This window comes from Mytilus californianus, unplaced genomic scaffold (assembly GCF_021869535.1).
Source record: "Mytilus californianus isolate M0D057914Y unplaced genomic scaffold, xbMytCali1.0.p SCAF_4, whole genome shotgun sequence".
In the NCBI taxonomy this organism is placed as follows: Eukaryota; Metazoa; Mollusca; class Bivalvia; order Mytilida; family Mytilidae; genus Mytilus; species Mytilus californianus.
The window spans coordinates 90802074-90823800 of NW_026262690.1; the positions used below are offsets into that span (position 1 = coordinate 90802074).

The window sequence follows — 21727 nt, forward strand, 5'->3', positions numbered from 1 at the left end:
TACTGCATGCCAGGAGCAGTACACAATTATCACGGTACTGTACATCATAATAGAATTGGCTATAGGTGAATGAGAAAAAAATGTGATGAAAATCTGATTAAGGTTCATAATAACCTTTTGGCTAATATGGCCGTATTTACACCACAAGTTTTAATCGGAGTACAGACAAACCTGTGCACCTGAAAAAGTTTTAAAGCATGGCAGGAACTAGATAACTAAATTTCAAATTAATTTTATGTTTCAGAAAATTATAAACTTTTCTGGATTTTGCTATTCATTTTTGTTCGTTCCAGTAGAAGGTGCCAAAATAAACTAAGTTGGGAAAGAGGTTTTAGAAGCCCCCTCATATAATAAATGTTGTGAGTAGTATTGATTTAAATGGACAATAGACATCTGCGAAACAAAGGTGATTTAAACTGTGTAATTGAGTGGACCGTATCAAATGCAACTCGTATATGTAAGAGAATGATAATCCCTTTCTTCATGATTAAGTACGAGCGTTAGCGAGTACTTATCATGAAGTAAGGGATTATAATTCTCTTACAAACTTAGAATATTGTAAAGTGCTCAAGGCTCAAATGATCTCTTGATTGGTTGTATTCAAGAATTAGTTTCATTGTCAGTACAATGTTTATAATTTATGCAGGACTTTCTTTTTAGGATATCATGTCTAGGTTAGTCTATGGAAAGGTATATACTATGAAATTTAGAGCGAGGGGCTTGCCCCGAGCTCTTAATTTCATAGTATATACCTTTTCATAGACTATCCAATTTAGCACATATTTACAACTCGAGTAATCTTTTAATTGGTCTATTGATAGTTTATTTTGGCTGACTACTTGTATCACAGGTGTTTGTAAAAAGGAGCTCATTAACGAAGTTTTGTAAATCTACTCACTAGTATTATTGTAAAATATGTGATTTTAAAAGGCCCTTCACTCCAGAATGAAAAGATGGTAGCGACTGGTGTAAGTATGTATACTGATATAAAGCGGTGTTTTACTATACATTTCTTCTTACATGGTAAGATGACAAAATAAATTGACCAAAAGCAGGCAATAATTAAATTGCAGTGGAAGCTTTACATGTTTTGAAAACATTTTTTAATTTCACAGTAAAACTAAAGCTATAATAAAATTTGAAACTTAGAGATAGTTTGTCCCCATAGATATAGTCTAGCAGATAGGCATTAAAAAGCAACTACCAATAGATCAGAGATTATAGGTTTTGTGTTTTGTGTTTTTTTTTTTATTATTTCAAAGTAAAAACTAAAAGATTTATCAGAATATGTTTATATGTATATATAGGTGGCACATTATCTTCAGACATAATCACAGTTTTTCAATTCATGACATCGTCCTGAACATGCATGAAATTTTGCCACTGGACATTAAGCAACCAATAATCATCAAATCAATCAATTCATGACGAAATAGATCACCTTCCTTAAGAAAATTTAAAAAATTATCACCAAGTTGCTTTAATTTTCCTGCACAAGGTTTCATAGTACACACTTTTCTGTGTACAAAGTAATTGCATGGATGATACATTATCATAATTTTAAGATATCGTTGTACTCTAATCAAGGTATAAAGAACCATATGTATTACCCTTTATTTAAATAATAAAATTTGCAATTGTCAAAAACAATTTTTAGATCCAAAGATTTTAATAGCAGAATATTTAAAATTCAACGTGAAAACTAATTACAAACTATTTAATTTAATTTGGAACACAGCATTTTATTTCAAAATAGCCAGTGGCAATTTTTGTTTTAAATATCTTGATTACGATACAATGAAATCTTACCCTTGTGGTCATTCATGCGTAGTTACTTAGTACACAGGAAAAGTATGTACTATGAAAATTAGAAGGCAAATATAAGCAATTTGATTGGACGAGAAGTTGTAAGTATGTGCTAATTATGGATTAGTTTTAGTGATGTAAGGACTTTCTTATCATGTGGGAAATATTTAACAAAAAATGCGTTATAAATATTAGGTGACACAGCAGTACAAAGAAATGGTAGGAATTGTATATGTTTCCTGATTGTGAGTATGAATGTAAATCATGTAATATTTTAGTGAGGAATTATCCTTTTTATTTACAGTTTAAATCAATTAATACATTTGAGTTACAACTTACTTTTATTTCACAGCCAATATTTTGGTCCTGCTTTTTACATGAAATACTATTTCATTATGTCAGGGAAATGTTCAAATAAAATGCATTTAAAAGTTTTTAATATGTTCAAAACCTAAGTTAAAATCCTGTTTTATTTTTATTTTATCGGAATATTGGAATTAACTATTCTTCCCAACCGCTGATCCAGTAATAAAAGTTTTGGAAAGCTAAAGATTTAGGTTATTTTTTTATTTTAAAGCTTTTTTTTTCTTTTTTGCATTGCTTTGATATTGTTTAATTTTTTAGTAATTTGAAGTTATTGATATTTTCATAATAACATTCACGGTACCAATTTTACTGCACCAGTAAACTTCAACTGATTTTGAGTTTTTTGTTTGTTTCACAATTCAACTTTTAGTCAGTTTCAATCACTGTGTGGTAAATCCTTTCAATCCGATAAATGTGCTTCGGGGCAGTTGTAACTCATTTATAGAAACCCTTTGTTTTGAACTGTAAATAGACCCAAATAATAAGATAATCCCTTACTAAGAACATAATTTACATTCATTCTTCACAATTAAGAGGCATCAAATCCTACAATTTCATTGGTCGAGAGCACTTTGCTATATTCTAAATGTGTTTGTTTTTGCTATCTTCTGTAGACTGGAGAAAAAATGCACAACAAAATCCAGGTAAGTTTTTAATTTTCCGAAACATAGACTACATATAATAATTTACACGGTAGTTATAGTGTCCGGCTAGGATCGTGGTTTTTCGAGTGAATCTGTCCATTTTTTTCGAGTGTAGATCGGGCTTTTTCGAGTGATAAAACATGCGATCAGGTCAATTAACTACTAATTCGTAATTATAATAGTTTTTACGTGACTACCCATCTTATTTTGAATACTGTACATGTTTTGAGTAACAAAGAAGTACAATTTCCTTGTATTTAACCATTAAATTCAGTGTTTGTTATTGTCCGGGCTTTTTCGAGAGGAAATGTGAAACCGTCCGGGTTTTTAAACAAATGGTTCGGGTTTTTTAACGAAAATTTTAATAAGAAAAAAGTTATTTCTGACTTTAAAAAATGACTTTTCTAGTATATAAATGTAATTTAATGAATGAAAATATCATATATTCTCAATAAATCACCAAAACATATTACTACGTTGATCAAAATTAACCTTTATCAAATTTAATGCAAGTTTTCTGTTCGGAAAACGTTCTACCACAACTTTCCAGTATTAAATTAGAAATTATTGGATCCTTTATAAAAAGGTCTTAAGAACATAGTGCAGTAGACTCATAATCTTTTCAACTTCATTTCATGGTATTTTTGTTGTCACAGTTAATATTTTTCGTGGTGAACCCCAGAGTTTTTATACGATATGTACTATGGTATACCGTTGTCCGTCCGTCGTCAGCATGTCGGACAAAACTCAAAAACGCTGTAACCAATTTACATGAAACTTCGTTGAATTTTTTTTTATCTATTGAGGTATCCTTCCGTTCGAATTTTAAATTTTTTTAGATTTTACGTTGTCGAGTTATAGGATTTTATTAAACAAACTAGAGGCTCTAAAGAGCCTGTGTCGCTCACCTTGGTCTATGTGCTGCAGTGCATATTAAACAATGGACACTTCTACATTAAAGACAAGAATATAATTCATGACAAAATTCTCTGTTTTGGTGATGGTGACTTGTTTGTAGATCTTACTTTACTGAACATTCTTGCTGTTTACAGTTATCTCTATCTATAATGAACTTGTTCCATAAGTATTAGAGGAGAAGATTTCTGTAAAAAATGTTTTCGTTGCACATGATCCGCTATCCTTAACATTAAAATATAGTTATTAAGCTGCTCAGATTGTGATCTGTTCAACAGCAATTAAAACTCAAGACGTATACATCTGAGCAACACTGGACGACACAATGTAAAAGTTAACGGACGACGACGGACAACGACGGACGCCAAGTGATAAGAAAAGTTCACTTGACCCTTTAGGGCCAGGTGAGCTAAAAAGGGGTGATTTTACAGTTTTCGGACAATATTTTTTAAAGTGCTTTGAGGAGTTTTCATGAAGCTTTGGTGACTGCTTTGTGTAGATTAAGGTTACCTCCCTTTTAGTTTTTTTTATAAATTTTTGATATGACATTGAGAAATTATTTATAGGTTTCATAACGAGTGATATTGGATATCGCTTGATATCAACTCGAGTTATTTAATTTCAATATAATATGAAACGATGCTCCGGCGAGTTTGATATCAAGCGTATCATGCGCCCATGGCGCAGCCGTTTATTAAAAAACGGAGTAAGAAACCTACTGGACAGCAGAGAAGAATCGGAAAAATGCGTTTGTTTTTGTTAGATGTATTTCTATTTGTATCCATCTGATGAGTTAAGCCTTTTTCAATTGATTTTTATAGTTCGTTCTTATGTTGTACTGTTACACCACTGTCCCAGGTTAGGGGAGGGTTGGGATCCCGCTAACATGTTTAACCCCGCCACATTCTGTATGTATGTGCCTGTTCCAAGTCAGGAGCCTGTTATTCAGTGGTTGTCGTTTGTTGATATGTACATATTTGTTTTTCGTTTATTTTTTTTTTACATAAATTAGGCTGTTAGCTTTCTCGTTTGAATTGTTTTACATTTGTCATTTCGAGGCCTTTTATAGCTGACTATGCGGTATGGGCTTTGCTCATTGTTGAAGGCCATACGGTGAGCTATAGTTGTTAATTTTTGTGTCATTTGGTCTCTTGTGGAGAGTTGTCTCATTATCTTCTTTTTTTATATATAATAAAAAATATTCTACTAAAAGACACTTTATCCGACCAGTTTTTATTCCCATTCTTTGTACGTACGTCTCAATCCAAATTGTCTATGCTTACATTAGATTGTTGACATCATGAATATATACTGTACATGTAATTTATAAGATGTGACAAACAACAATATATACAGATGGCTGATACTTGTTTATAAAGTCTAAGTGTTGGTACACCTAGTTTATTAAACTGATGAATGCATTGGTTTCGTGCCTTAAAAAGTACATAATTTGAACCCTTTTTTTATTGTTTTTAAACGTAAATACACTGACACACAACATTCTAGGCTATAGAAAATTTGTATAATCACTCGATAAAACACGGACGCACTCGAAAAAGCCCGGACTGCTCTCGAAAAAACCCAACACATAGAAATGAATTTAGTCTCAAAATATCGTTTTTCAATGCAACAACAAGAATTTTTGTAAAGTGTCTGTATATCTAAGGATATATGGATTCCATGTATGCATTTTCATCGACGTTTGCATTGGTATGTGTATAAAAATGGCTTTATTCTGTTTTTTGGAATAAAAGCATTGTAAGGCTTAATTCAACTTTTTGAACGAAAAGTATATCCTTGTATATTAAACTCAAGCTTCTATATCACGTCTTTTCAGAAAGTTAGTCTGTTTGTTTACATTTTTGATCATATTCACTCGAAAAAAAGTGGTCACACTCGAAAAAACCCGATCAAATCACTCAAAAAACCACGATCCTAGCCGGACACTATACCTACCGTGATTTAACTTTTATATATCTAGGTCCAGCCATGCCTTAAAACTTTCCTAGATGCATCAGTTTGTCGGTACTCATAGTAGATTTTGTGGTATAAACACGGCCATATTTTTCAATTCCATTTGATGAACCTTAAAGGGGCATTAGCTACTACGAGATGTACAAAAAAATGAAACATGATTTTTTTTCAATCATTAATGAAAGTTATTTAATGAAATACTAATTTGCAGCCAATTTAGTTCACGCAAAATAAGATAAATAACATCCATGACTGGTGAATTTTTCACTTGCAAGTAAATAATTCGACCTCTTTGAATCCGTATTCATGAGACCTTTAATTTAACCCCTTTGTTGGAGATTGGTTAGGAATGTATTCAGCTATTAAAAGAAAAAGAATGTCAACTTTGAAAGTGAAACGAGGATGAATCATTTGGTTGACTGATTCGATCCACAAAAAAATCATTCTTACACAGGTAAAAACGATGATAAACATACTTTTTAACCTACAATATGAAATCTAACAGACCTAGAAAAATCCAATTTAGCGTAGTCTCTATCAGTTTATATTTATATTTATGTTTATATTGGGTTGTATGACCGTCGGCAGTCTTTGGAATTCATCATCTTGGTTGATTAGATGACGTCTAGACAAAAATACACACGAAATGTTGATACATTTTATCAAGCCCATGAATTGTTAATTGTTTATTTTAGACTTTTTGTAATTTTTATATACGTTTCAGTAAGTTATAAATCAATTATGAGAATTTGAGTCAAATCGGTGAAAATGAATTTGACAGCTAATGCCCTTTAAATAACTAAACACATTTAATGTAACTTTACGCTGTGATACAACCAATTTACCGTAACTAAGCATCAACCATTTATGAACCACTCAAACGCAAAAAAAAACCAGGGCCAATCGCATGACAATCCAGTCAATAAATGTAAACTAAAATCACCGTAAGCAGGGGTATTTCAATTCGAAAATAATAGGGTTAACAATAGCTTGTGGCAAGTGTGCATAAGAACGGAAGTGGTATTTTTTTCCATGCGCAGAACACGTTTTTTATTCTGGAATAGTCTTTATCGGGTACACTCGAGACAAATAGTTTGGATAGCCAAGAGTAAAAAACGATTACAAAGGTGAAACCAACATAAAGTAAGCATTTCTTAAAGTAGTATTGGGGTCTATTTATTTGCTTATGAGAATTTACAGAGTGCACAGTCACGCTGAAACAGGTCAGGAATAACCATTAATTGGTACCATTTGACATATAGTGAGGTAGACCAATTGAGGTGCTGCGTTTTGTGAAAATGTGGATTAATTGAGGTATAATCCACTAGTTGATGGATATTCACGAATGGTTTCCTTAAGTCTGCATCAGTTCCAACTTTAAGATTTGTTAGTCGAAATGGACAGGAATAGACTACGGAACAAAAATAAGATTCAATATAGATGAAAAATCAGAATTTATAAGTAGGAAAAGGAGGGTTATATTAGTTTGTAGGTTTCTATAACAAAATGCAGTACAAAGTGTCAGAATCAATTACATGTCATCACTAAGTGGTCATCAAAGCATGTTATGGTAAATGCAAAAAGATGCTCCAATATCTCTTAAAAAAATTTTGGAATAAAAACTGCATTACACCTGAATTGGTGTATCTCATTATATGTCAAATGGTGAATTATACCTGAATTGAGGTATAATCCACCAATTAATGGTTATTCCTGACCTATGAAATGTCTAGCTTGCTTTACTAATTGTTGAATTTATGTTTTTAATATAGATGTTTTACTACAAGTATGATATAAGCAGGTCTTTGACATTATCAGTCATCTATGAAAATGAGGTCACGGTTAGATGAACCACGCCAGACAGACATGTACACCTTACAAGTATTCAGTACACCAAATATAGTAGCCCTATCAATAATAGTACACGAGAAACAAATCAAACCACAAAATTTTAAAATTGACCAATGAACCATGAAAATGAGGTCAAGGTCGAATGAAACCTGCAAGAAACACATGTACGCCTTACAATCATTCCATACAATAAATACAATCGATACATTGCTTATAGTATTTGATTACCTTAAAAAACATGACTTGAAACCTTTTGAGAAAGATACTAAAACATTTGTCAAAAATCTAACAGAATTGTATTTTTAAGTATGATATGAGGGTTTCTGATTTGACTTAATATTCAGAAGCTCAAATACACATGCGGCTATAATTCTGTGTATGTTATAAACTATTCGAGGACGTTTTGGAAATAACCCTGCTTGTGAAACAAACATATGGTGAATTACCCTTCCTTTTTTCGAAACTCTTTTCTTCCAATCCAGTACATGCTGGCATTATTAACTCTTAATTGATTTTATAATAATTTAATTTTGGATGTAACGCGTCTTCTGATTGGCTGACGTTGTTTTGTTTATCAGCTCATAGACATAATTTTGTCATGTGACCGTGACGTCATCAACGTTTTTTCATGGTTTACTCCGGTTTCAAATGGAATTTAGAATTAAATTATAAGAAATGACTGTAATATTTTTTCTGTCTATTCGAAATAACATAAAAAATGTGGTGCACACTTTAAAATAACCCGCTACGCGAGTTATTCAGTGTGCACCACATTTTTTTATGTTATTTCTTCATAGACAGAAAAAATATTACAGTCATTCCTTAAATAATAAATGAGATTGTTCTTAGAAAAACATGAACTTTGTATTCTTCGTTAAAAGGATGTCATTCCCAATTCACAACTACCACGAAACCGGTAAATGAACAGGTTTAACCCCGCCGCATTCTGTCTGTGCCTGTCCCATGGCATGAGCCTGTAATTCAGTGGTTGTCGTTTGTTGCTATATATCATACTTGTTTTTCGTTCATTGTTTTGTACATTGATCAGGCCATTAGTTTTCTCGTTTGAATTGTTTAACATTTTTCAAGGCCGGACGGTGACCTATAGTTGTTAACTTCTATGTCATTTGGTGGAGAGTTATCTCATTAGCATTCATACTACATTTTCTTATTTTTATAACATAACAGTCTTCAATTTTAATTTTTGCCAACAATCAATCAATCAATCATTCTTATTTCTGTAAGTTTATGCATCTCAAATACCCCAGATAACTTGAAGTTAAAAATTCAACAGATATTAGAAGTTTACTGTTCTTCTTCATAGCTATATATCTCTTTCTTGAATCTATTAATACTTTATGAATTGGGTAGTACGTCCGAAGTGCTTTTCTTGATTTGCCTTCATCATGAATGCTTAAAACCAAAAATTTGAAAGAGAAGCTTTAAAATCAAATGACATCAGATCTAAAACATATAGGAAAACAGTCTAGGGTGAATATTAGACATTTGCGGAAACTGTCATACACCTACGATTAGGATTACAATTACACTTACAGGTAGCATTTAAATCTTGGGTCGTTTCAAAGTGTAAATAAAAACCGTCGGTTCAAAACAAAGACTAACTCCTATGATGTTTTTCTAACGAGATCAATTAGAAAAATAAAACGACAATTATCTTTCAATGCAATGAAAATATAAAACAGATATATATTCGTCTTTACATATACTGGCCCGTGTTTTAATAAGTGATCATAGAAATCTTTCAAGATGGTTGAAATGCCTTTAACCGTCAAATTTTCGACTATCATTAACGACAACTTGATTCAATTTATATTGTGGTTTGTCAAATTATCCTTATTTGTCAGAGGTCTCAATTACTTAAACTTTACCGTTATAATTGGAAAACATATACCATGATTCGTCAAAATCAGTTGATTCTTTTTTATCGTCATAATGAACTCTATGTTTCTTTGTAGAGTTTTTGTGGACTTTGTATTTTCGTCGTTTTTCTTTTGACCATGGTGGAGTCTTTTTTCTTTGACTTATGGGTTCTAAATGCCCCTTTGCATCGTTTCCTTGTTTAAAAAAAATAAAATTAACTTAAGTTGCATTAAACATAATTTTTGTACATGCATTACATTTTTCAATTAAATCAAGAATTTCCAACAAGCATAGACCCCCCCCCCCTCCCCCCATCTTAAAGCACTCAGGTTGTCTTTTAAAGTACACGGATTTCTGTTAACCGAATTTTAGATTGAATGTAAGTCAAACAAGTTTTTTAAACGATGACTTTTTTTTTTTATTTCTTTAGAAATAAAGTAGTTAATATATGTTATCAAATAAAACTATATTACATCATTTTTGACCTATATGCTCTTTGCTTGTAAAGATATTTGAATGCACACGAATATTTAATGGATCCGATTCTTAATCAAACACATGACACATCAATTAAAACGAGATATTTTTATATTTCATTAAGAATAGATTATAAGCTGATATTTTGAAAAAATCGCCAACGTGATATTTAATTACATGTATCATTAACGTCAAGATCTAAACGTTATTGTTAAAAGAAATCACGCACTATTTAAGTCGGTTAGGGAGCATTTGCGGATACAAAAGTGTAATCGTATAAAAGATATACGACTCCCAATTACTATATACCGCCCGCTTTTGTAAAGCGAGTAGAACTATTAATACAGAAAAATAAATAAATTATAAGTGTATTTCGTGCATTTATTTTATTTTCCCCCGTTATGGATGAAGAACACAGGTTAACCATGTCAGCATTACCTGCCCTGATGCAGACTCCACCAGATGTAAGGTACACATGTCATTCGTCATCTGATTATAACCCTGGTAGTCCTAGCTTGACCACCGACAAACCAATCTTTTACAATCAGGGAAATATTATAGGCAATGATGTATACTTTTGGAATTGGAGAAATGTGTTCACTTGTTTTGCAATCAAACGATATTCCTTTTACCGGTCAAACTCCTGAAACGTTACTTTAAATTGTAGCCGATGTTAATGGTCTCTTCAGACAGATAACCGGTTGGGATCATAAGCTTTCCCCGGGAGACACAATTCTTCTTTTATGTTATGGTTACGATCGTACCTGTCTTTTCATATGATTTCTGAAATAGTTTGACGTTTTGACTACCAAAGATGAAACACATACATGTATACATATTTCAAGAAACATATAACCGCCTTCTTTGGGTGATTGGCAGAACTTACAAGGTGGGTGGCCAAAACTTCCGTTTGCAGTAGAGCTATAGACGGAAAGTTTGTGGCCGATAACGGAACCACAGGAGCAGTATTCTCCAGGACACAGACATTGTCACTGCATTCACGCTCAAGTTGTAATATTGAACGAAGACAGGATATGTTATTTTGAGTGCGGATTTCTGTGGCATCAGCAATATATGTTGATGCGAAATTTAGGACAAGAATTACCTTTTCCGACTGAACTGTTTTTGCTAGGCGACAAAACATATCCGAACTGATATCCAGTATTGACTCCTTACATAAGACAAACCCCAGAATATGCAGAGGAAGTGTAGAAAATTAAATAGACATATTACACACTAAAGAGTAGAGGTTGAACACGCCATCGGAGATCGAATTAAAAAAAAACACAAAGTTATGGGGCCTTTGTGGCAATTCACATCTGTTGTGACCATAAGTTTCTGTATTTGTGTGTCGTCGAAAAGACTTATTTACATGAGAAAGAATATCATTTCATTTGACTATGTATCTCAATTGGGTTTATTATTTTTATTTTGAGAGGACCCCTTGTTTTTCATCAACTGTAATCGTAAGTCTAAGTGTAATCCTAGGTATAGATCTAGTTTCCGCAAATGTCCATTACTAGCTTACGTAGAAATGAATAACATTTCATAACACAGAATTGTTAAATACTCCGTGTTGAAGGCCGTACCTTGACCTACAATGGTTTACTTTTATAAATTGTAACTTGGATGGAGAGTTGTCTCATTGGCACTCATACCACATCTTCCTATATCTATTAAGAAGTAAAATAACAAAAATACCGAACTCCAAGGAAAATTCAAATCGGAAAGTCCCTTATCAAATGGCAAAATCAAAAATTTAAAGCTCAAACAGATCAAACGAATGGAAAACAACTGTCATATTCCTGACTTGGTACAGGCATTTCCTTTATGTAGAAAATGGTGGATTAAACCTGGTTTTATAGCTAGATAAACCTCTCGCATAAAATTCCATTATATTGACAACAATGTGTGAACAAAACAAACAGATATAATAGGTAAAAATGTCAAAAATAGGGATACAGCAGTCAACATTGTGTTATAATCTTAATCACTATAAAAAAAACAAACAAATATGTCAACAAAGAAAAACAAAATGGCATATTTGACACCCGTCCAGTTGTGTAAGTCATACGCCTTAATTATCTATATTCTTAATTCCTAACCTTTACCTTTATAAATACATTAAAGCTGTAGATAACTTTATTGGGTTTTCAAACAGGGACGAACGTGAGTATTTACAGATTTTTATTTGCTTTATCAACTTAAGATGTTCATTTCATAACATTTGATTTTAAGACGAAACATAATGTTATCATATGTGCAGCATATTCAAATTTAAAGAAAAACTATCTTAAAAGAGTTAATTGATTCGAACCGACCATGAACTGTCTATCTAGATCAAGCTGTGTTATATCACAGGTGATATGACCACAACATAAGTCGGGGGTAGCGCACATACACATATAGAAACACGTGTAAACCGAGGTATTCTGGATGAAAAAAATTTAGTTTCGATGTTCTTTAAAACTTAGAAATATATGAAGGAAATAAAAAACACTTCACAAAATCTAAAAAAAAAGCATACATGATAGGTGATAGTTCCAACTTCTGAAATATGGCAAGATGTTAAAGATGACAAAATAAGCTGTTATAGTGTATGCAAAAGATAATGTTTGCTTTGGAACTCTTCTACTTTTCCTATATGTCTATCTTAGTAATATTTAAAAGTATAGTATTTACCAAACCTGAGTTTGGAAAATACACTATTAAAAAAACTTCAGAAACATGACAGTATACATGCTTTCTTATTGATTGATTAGGTGGGATGGTTGCTTAACGTCTAATGGCAAATATTACATGCATAGTCAGGACAAAAGCAGTTTTTGACTGACTCTGAAACACTTGGTCCCTGAAGCTAACATTATTTTTTTCAGATGACAAAAAAGAAGGTATGTGTGATTGGTGCTGGTGTAGCAGGTCTTGCTGGTATCAAGAATTCCCTGGATGAAGGCATGGAACCAGTTTGTTTTGAGAAAGACGATGAAGTTGGCGGGCTTTGGAATTACAAGGATGAATCTAAGGAAGGCGATCCCAGTATATACAACTCTTGTAGTATTAACACTAGCAAAGAAATGACGTGTTATAGCGATTTTCCAATTCCAAAAGAATTTCCAAACTTCATGGCACACAGACATTTTAAAAGATACTTAAAACTGTATGCCGAACATTTTAAGCTAAGGAATTATATTAGATTTAGACATGTAATTGTGCGCGTAGAACAAGCGGAAGACTTTGAAGAAAGCGGAAGATGGGTGGTAACATACAAAAACATCGCCACTAATTCTACAAAGAAAGACACATTTGACTGTGTAATGGTTTGTAATGGACACCTTCACGAACCGTTCATACCAACTTTTAAAGGACTTTCGAACTTTACAGGGCGCGTTTTGCACACCCATGACTACAAAGATTTTCGAGGTTTCGAGGGAAAGAGGGTCCTTGTGATTGGGATTGGGAACTCTGCATCAGATGTTGCTTCAGAATTAAGTCGTCATGCCGAACATGTAAGTTTTAAGGTTGCATTCATGAAAAAGATAGTATTGCTCTCTTTCTAATTTGTTGCAAACTAAATAAAATAACCCAATTCAATTGAGAGACAATCTAACTTTTAGGGCTAATAAACGGATAATAATTCAATGAAAATTACAAATAAGTAAAATGAAATGAGAATGGAGATACAAGTACACCTGTTATCGCAAACTGGATGAAATAACTCAATTCAATTGAGAACCAGTCTAACTTTTAGACGTTAAACGAATAATAATTCAATGAACATTACAAATAAGTAAAATTAAAATGAAATTAGAGATACTAGTACATTTTTATTCCTTATATTTAAGAAGAGACCAGTAGAAATTTTCAAATAATCATTTCGTACAATTTATATTTATTGTATGTTGCATTACAGTAGGCCACATACCGATACGAGGTATTTAACGCCCACCATAAGACATAAAATCGTAAACATAATAGTGGAAAAGGCTATTTCTTTATTTTTAAATGTTAGATGAAACGGTATAAACATCAAAGTGACAGCAATCTAATCAGACTATTAACTAAAATGTCCTCACGACTTTTTTACGCATTTTTGATTATCCTCGCAATACAAAATTACCAGAATCCACATGCACATATCGGGATTCAGCACGTACTTCTGTGTCACCTATGATGGAGATGACCCCAATTTTGTTTAAACAGTAAAAAAAACGGATTAGAATAACGCAATGTTTCTTCACTTTTTATTGACAATTTACTTATCTATAGAAACAGCATGATCTGATAATGAAAATATCGATTACTATTTAACAGGTTTACATGAGCACACGAACTGGTACCTATGTGATACAAAGGACAACAGACCATGGTGTTCCCTTTGACCATAAGGCAATGACACGCTACGGCTTAACAGTACCATTTTGGTTGATGAAACCGTTTGCTTTTAAAAGGCTGAATAGTCGATTTGATCATACAAAATACAGCTTGGCACCCAATGGTAAATTTGGCCTTAGTGTTGTCACAATCAGCGATGACCTGCCAACGCGCATACTATATGGAACAATTACAGTAAAACCAAACGTGAAAGAATTCGCAGCGAATAATGTTACATTTGAAGATGGCACAATAGCTGACAATTTAGACGTTGTCATCTTAGCAACAGGGTTTAAATTTAGCTTTCCGTTTCTGGATGACTCAGTTGTAAGAATAGAGAATCATTTCCCTTATCTTCATGAATTAGTTTTCCCGGTAGATCTGAGTCGGTCAACCTTGGCAATCATTGGTCTAGTTCAGCCTTTTGGAGCATTACCGCCAATTTTAGAGATGCAGACAAGATGGGCTGCGCGAGTGTTCTCTGGAAATTGTAAACTTCCGCCTGCGTCAGTCATGAAATCAATGGCTACTAAAAAGCACGAATTTATGAAAAGGCATTTTCCGGAGTCTCCAAAGTATTGTCTACAGATCCACGCAGTTACGTATGTCGACAAAATAGCTGGGTTAATTGGATGCAAACCCAATCTTACGAAATATTTCTTCACCTCCCCTATGTTTTGGTTCAAACTTTTTTTTGGCCCTGCTGCACCTCCTCAATGGAGGTTAGACGGACCAGGGAAATGGGATGGAGCTCGTCAAGCCATTGAACACGTTGACGAAAAGACGTGGTTTCCATTAGAAACTAGAAGAGCGGGAGAAGGAACCACGAAAGGACTATATGACGGATGGATTTGGCTGATATCTAGATCTGTTCTTTTCTCGAGTGTCATTTTTGGTGTGTATTGGCTTAAAACACACAAAGACATAAATACTGAGAGCATTCGATCTCTCCCTGTTCAAGCGATCTCTCTATTGAAACAATGGGCGCCGTAATACTAGAAACTAATGAACATGTCTGGAACAAAATATGTCATTTTATTTTTAGTGTTGATATCTGGGAATATTTTCAACGGATTCATTCGGTTACTGGAATTACCTTATACAAAACCTGCCATACATATACTAGTATTTAATGCAAAAAAGTCCGTCTGCAAACAGTTGCTAACTGGATTTCCTTATTTACAAACTTCAAGGATGAATTAATACTTCAAATGATCAACCTTATATTAAATGTATTTAATACAAGAACATGGTTTGAATATTACCTGGTGGGATAAAATCAAAATATCGCCTCTAGATATCCTCTCTCGGATAAATATCCTCCTCCCTTCCATAAATAAAGGTCTATATAATAAAAACTTGTAGCTTAGTACCGTTGCCGCTAGTTATTAGTTTTTTTTCCTTCTGAAACTACTGGACTGGCTTGACTCTAATTCGAGATAGGACCGTTTTCTATGTTATGTATAATCTTTCCGCTTATGGATTCAAGGATTGTTGTCTTTTTATGTAATTGAGAGGTTTATTTTTTATACTTGAACTTCAATTTCCGATACAACTTCCAAGCGTCGTACGATCAATGGTCATATGATACCAACCGTCCAGTCACCAGTGCTTCAATACTGGCGAAATTAAATGATGCAAATGAACTTCAACTAATATGACAACTCGTTCAGCCACAACTGACATACGGTTTTGGCAGTTCCAATTCTGTTCTTTTTGTTCATGATGCTTGGTTTTTATCTATTTGGCATTCCAAATTTTAGGTCACCATTTTACCTGATAGAAGTGAGTGTTGTGTTCATAATCCTCTTGCAATTGTCCTGTTTGAAAAGGTGTAATTTAGCGGATTCTTTTTAAAAGTCTTACTATTAAAAGACGACTAATATGTTAGAAATATAAAATGTCCATGAAGTTAATAGGTATTATCTTTTACCCTTAGAAGATTCAACAAAAGTATGGAAATATGGTTACCTTGACTTCTCCCATCCGGCAGTAAAACTCGTTCAGTTCGTTTGGCTGTGTTGGATGTGCAAGTACGCAGTCACGTACGGACGGATTGGGAAGATTATTGCGACATCACGGTCTCTGCTCACACGTATTTTATAACCCTTGTAAGACCTCTTTGAATAGTACGTAGGTGGCCTTTTGCATAGCAAAATTACTGTCCCTATCCAGCATGATCTCATTTACCAGTGGATATTCAAATGGGTGACCCTTAATCATATATTTACCCCTATGCAATGCCTAGCTGCTTACCGAATTATGTGTATTCTTTTGAATTACACAAAATGTTACCCAATGGACGTTATTTGATCACTCAACATATTTTTTCTAACAGACCCATAAAACAAACTATTCTTTCTTACGTTATACATTTTTGTTTTATGACAATTCAAATATAAATTTAATTTCATTTTTACTAATTAGAAACAAACACGACGTGTGGCAAATGTTTTACACATATTCAGAACAAAAAATTAAAAAAAGTAATCAAGTAGGTAGATTTTGCATTATTAGTCGACCGGGTTGAAAGTTTACAAAAGATTTCCGACTGTTAGTTAATACAGAAATACAGACATATTCAATTTCAAGTGGTAAATCGTCTACATTTAATTACATTTTATTCAGCCGAATATAACGATACATGCCGAAATTGAACATTTGATATTGATTCTATAGCACATATCTCGTGAAAAAATTGTGCAGATTTTGTGATAATTAAATGATCATCATTAAACAGTCGCGGTCATGCAAGAATGCAGCCGGCTCTGGCTATTTTATAAACTACATAATACAATATTAAACGCAAAGCCGTTATCGTTTTCCCATAATACTAAAATAAATATTTCAAGTGATAGTCGAGTTCAATTTAAATGGGACACTGATAAGTAGTGATCTCAATATTAGCCGTGTTACAATCAGTTACAAAACTGACCAATATTCACATGTATTAAATTTAGTACATACGAACACAAGTACGTGACTTTGTTACTTAGATCTTAGTTCACATAGGTGAAGACCTTTATATAGATATACTAATATTAATAGAATAGTAGATAAAATATTCATCAGGTAATTGCATTACCTTTAGTTTGATTAAGGAATGTTTATATGAAATTAACTCTGTAGTCAGCTTTTCTAATTGTTAGCATTGTTGATCTAATGATTTTGATTGAAGTGAAATGGCATGATGTTTTGTCTTTTGTTATTTCCCTCCTTTAGATTTTTTTGGTTTGTTCGTTTCTTGTTGTTTTCTGTTTTGTTTTTTTATTTCCCTTTTATATGCTTGTTTGTGGGTTTTTTTTTCATTTCACTTTTATATTTTTGTTTGTTAGTTTTTAAATTTCCCTTTTGTTTGTATGATTATTTGGTTTTTTTTATTTCCCTTTTTATATATTATTTTGTTTGTTTGTTTGTTTGTTTGTTTGTTTGTATTTTGTTTGCTTGTTGTTTTTATTTCTCTTTTGTATTTTATTTTCAAATTATTTTCTCTGAAACTAACCTGAACTGGGGATGTTTAAAATAATTTCACTACTTTGAAATTGACCTGAAAGTTTTTTTATTTTTTTTTATTGGCTGTTTTTTTTTAAAGCTGTCTTGAAAAAAGACCTGATTTTCTTTATAGGAGAGTTGATTACCCATTATGAATTACAAATGCAGTTAGACTCTTTATTACCTCAATCCAATGAGTATCGTCAATGTACAAAGAGGAGGAAGCTCAATAACTATTTATAAAGGTGTTTCTAACGTATTTCCCCTAAACTGTTGAGTTTTTGTTAGAAGATATTATACCGTGAATTACTGTCTTTTAATGAGATAAATATGTGGTTTTATTGACTTTTGAAAAACCAATATTCATTGAGGCCATCGGTCAGTGTTAGTGATTAAAATGTACAATGTTTTCTACACCGTAATGGACCCCAACTGAACAACTTTTTAAGGTAAAGGTCTGCTGCAAGGCAAAGTTAGGAACACTTGTACAAATACACTGTTTTCCAGTGGAAGTCTCCATTTCCATCGAATTACTATGTAGACCCTTTTTATTTGATTACTTTGTACTGAAAATGCACGAAAAGTAAGCTTCTGGACGATAAATAAACAATTTAAACACAAATCATCCGCTAAACTTAATATGAAAAGGTCAGATAAACAAGCTTTATCTGGCAGCACGGAAGAAATGGGTTCACAAAGTGAACACACGACGTACTTTATCAAGTTAGTGAGTTCATGATGATGCATTCAGCGTACTTATAACATTGAAAAAATAGAGATCGAGGTGAAACTGTGAAAGATATCCTCATGTCAAAATAACATGTATATGACCGTATGGCGCTCGATGTCCGATTGTACCTTTACTGTTTGTGTTTGTACAAAGAATAGGAATTAGAAAAAAAGAGTTTTAAGTCTTCATTTAGGTTTATTTTTAATATTTTCACATCAATGCAAAAAAAGAAAACCTTCCAATATATATTCGTTTAATTTATAAAATTTTATTAAGATTGGAGATAACACACATTCCTGTTTAGAAACACCAAAGTTTGATAAGTTATACCATTATCCAAGATCAGAGGGGTAGAGAACTAACAAGTATGCTTAACCCCCACAATACTCATGGGACTCAGCCTGTTCCAATTCAGTGGTTGCCGTTGGTTCCTGTCTGCCATATTTGTTCATCATTTCTTGTTTTCAACAGAAATCAGGCCGTTGAATTTCTTTGTTTAAATGTCTCGCATGTTTTCATACCGTGATCTTTTATAGGTTACTAGTATATATTCGGTGTTGGTACCGTATTACCATCCGAATTAGAACTTAAAAGTTGTGTTTGTCGAACAATTTCCTTAAGTATAGATTTTACTCAATGTTGAAGGGTATACGGTGACCTCTAGTTGTTTACATCTACGTGCTAATTGGCAATCATACAACAATTTTGTATATTTATATTACTTGTAATTTCATGATGCATATTCACGTCGTTTTTCGTTTGTTTTTGTTTTTTCACATTATTTTTTTTCAGTCGCAGTTTTGATCCATCTTTTAGTATCTCTCGCCTATTTTTTTCAGACTCGGGCTTCACCAGATATTCTGATACTTGCCAGTCAAATGGTCTATCATAATATATGCATACACATATTCGACCCTATTGGTTTTTATTTTTGTTTTTATAGGGGATGTTTGTTTTTTTGTACTTTTATATATACCTACTGCTATCTATCAGTATCCACCTTTAATCAGACGACATCATGTTCATATCTACTGGTAATTGATAAAGATGATAACGGTATTTGCCAATTTATCTATTTGATCCCTTCAAGTGTATGACTACGTAAGAATAATATTGATAAGATTATAAATTTCTCTTATGTCTGTTTTCGAAAAGAAAAGTAATTATTTGATAATAAGAATTTTATCTTTAATTATTTTTTTTAAATATATGGGTAGGATGTTCATCTTCAAACATTTTGAACATATAAAGGAAGCTAGATTGCCTATTCAGGGGAGGGGGTGTCGCCCCGATATTCTGACATCCCACTAGTCTGACACCCAATTGGTCCGACACCCCATAGTCCGACATCCCAATAGCTCGACAAAGGAAATCTATTTCATAAAATCGTTGTTGGCGTGGTATTTGAATATTCTTATAAGTATGACAAGTATGTCAAAGAACCAGAAGCAGATAATACCATACCACCCATCTGGTACCCATCTGGTATTTAAGAAATACCATGACCATATGCATATAAAGCAATCGAGAACCTTGCAAGTTTTGGTTAACTAATATACGATGTGTTCTATGGGAACAAACTCCACTAAAAATAAAATGTAAAGAACAGTCCCCAGTAGTGCAGTCTTTCATCGTTCACGTAATGTAGTCTCGGAAACTGTCATTACCGAAAAAGTTTCATTTCAATATGCACAGGTAATATTTTTTTTCAAGCATGATGATTTCTGTTCATCTACACTGTACACGAACTTATAGATCGAAAACTTTCAAAACTGAAAGTTGTCGAGTTGTTTATTGATAATATAATCGAAAATAAGTGAGTAAAATTGTTCAATCGAATGATAATTGGTTCTATGTATGGAGACTTTATTGAGATTGAAACTTCGATAAAACGGATGAAATTTGCTGTCAGAATGAACTTGTATTAAAAATAAATGAAATATTTGCCACTGGACATTAAACACCAAAAACAAATCAATCATGTACGAATAGCCATGGAAATGTACTTTTGATATCAGCGATTAGATTTTTAATTGCATATTCATAAAACAATACTCTTTTTCTGTACATTGTTATTTCCATTCGTGTTTTATTTTTCCTCTTTAAAAATTAATCGTATGTGTTTTCTTTCCGCTTTACAAATAATCGATCACCGGTCGACATTTTAATCGATTGCACAGCACAAGTTGCGTGAAAATAACTAGCAACCCATTACACTTCTCTGACATTAACACATGAACGCAATGAGAGTTAGCTGGGACGCAAAAACGCAAAGGAATAACAAGTTTTAACAAAAAACAAGACTTTACATGTACCAATCTATTACGTATCTTTAAAAAACAGTGAGAAAACATGAACTCTTCCTTGCCCACCTATACGACCAGATTATCATGTCTCCATGCTTCGCTTTATCACAAAGTAAAATCTAAAAAGCTTCGTATAAGGAAAATTGTGTTTCATTTCTTGACAAAAAGATTGTTTCTGTGTTAGAGCTGTTTGTGTCTATTCCCGATATAGCCTTATATATATGTTTTTAAAACAGTCCTGTTGATTAAATTTATTTTTCATTTTTCTTTTTCCAAAAATGTCTATTAACAGTCATTATCCATATTATCGTTTAGTTGATGTGTTTTTCTAAATTAGAAAGTGACTTAATTTCTTACTGATTCTCTCCAAATAATCACAGGTTTCGTTAGAATTGATATTAGTGAAAGAACCATTTCTTCGTAAACGATTTTGATATTATAAAAAAATATATGAAATTTTTTTAGTGACGGTTTACATCAAACATCAAATATTTCACTTATATTTTGGGCAACAGCATACTGACACGAAGACACATAGTCTTTCACTTATATCTAGGGCAACAGTAACACTGACACGAAGACACCTAATCCGAGATTGGTCTGACGGCCCAACAAATCCTAAAAAGGTCGCCAAAGCAATCTTGGCCTAGATGATTTTTCTGCGTTATACGGGCCGACACGCTGAGTCGGATATTAAGATGCATTGCACTTTGTATTTCCGGCTTTGTTGTGAGTCTTTCCTCTTACTTATAAATATACTTGGCTTTTAAATATTCGGCTTTGAGTGTTCCTGGTGAAGGTAAATCCAGAAAAGCATTTAAAAAGTGTTATTAAATGTCACTTGATAGTCGGAAGTTTTTTCAGAGACAAGTGCCTGTGGATATCGATGTATAGCCTTTTACTCTCGACATTAC

At 32.8% G+C, this 21727-nt stretch overlaps 1 protein-coding gene across 3 annotated transcripts in view; it reads left to right on the plus strand.

Moving 5' to 3' along the window:
• The window catches only part of LOC127698802 (dimethylaniline monooxygenase [N-oxide-forming] 2-like), a 28294-nt gene extending 10818 nt beyond the window's left edge, over positions 1–17476 (plus strand). Inside the window, exons 1-4 of one of the 3 annotated variants that reach the window (XM_052202485.1) lie at positions 1743–2051; positions 2787–2816; positions 12791–13420; positions 14226–17476. In XM_052202485.1, the coding sequence (XP_052058445.1) occupies positions 2799–2816; positions 12791–13420; positions 14226–15278 (1701 nt within the window). In that variant the 5' untranslated portion in view covers positions 1743–2051; positions 2787–2798 and the 3' untranslated portion in view covers positions 15279–17476. Of the gene's footprint in view, positions 1–1742; positions 2052–2786; positions 2817–12790; positions 13421–14225 lie in introns of those variants that run through there. The other 2 variants (XM_052202484.1, XM_052202486.1) reach the window with 2 other exon arrangements.
• Positions 17477–21727: the final 4251 nt, after the last annotated feature.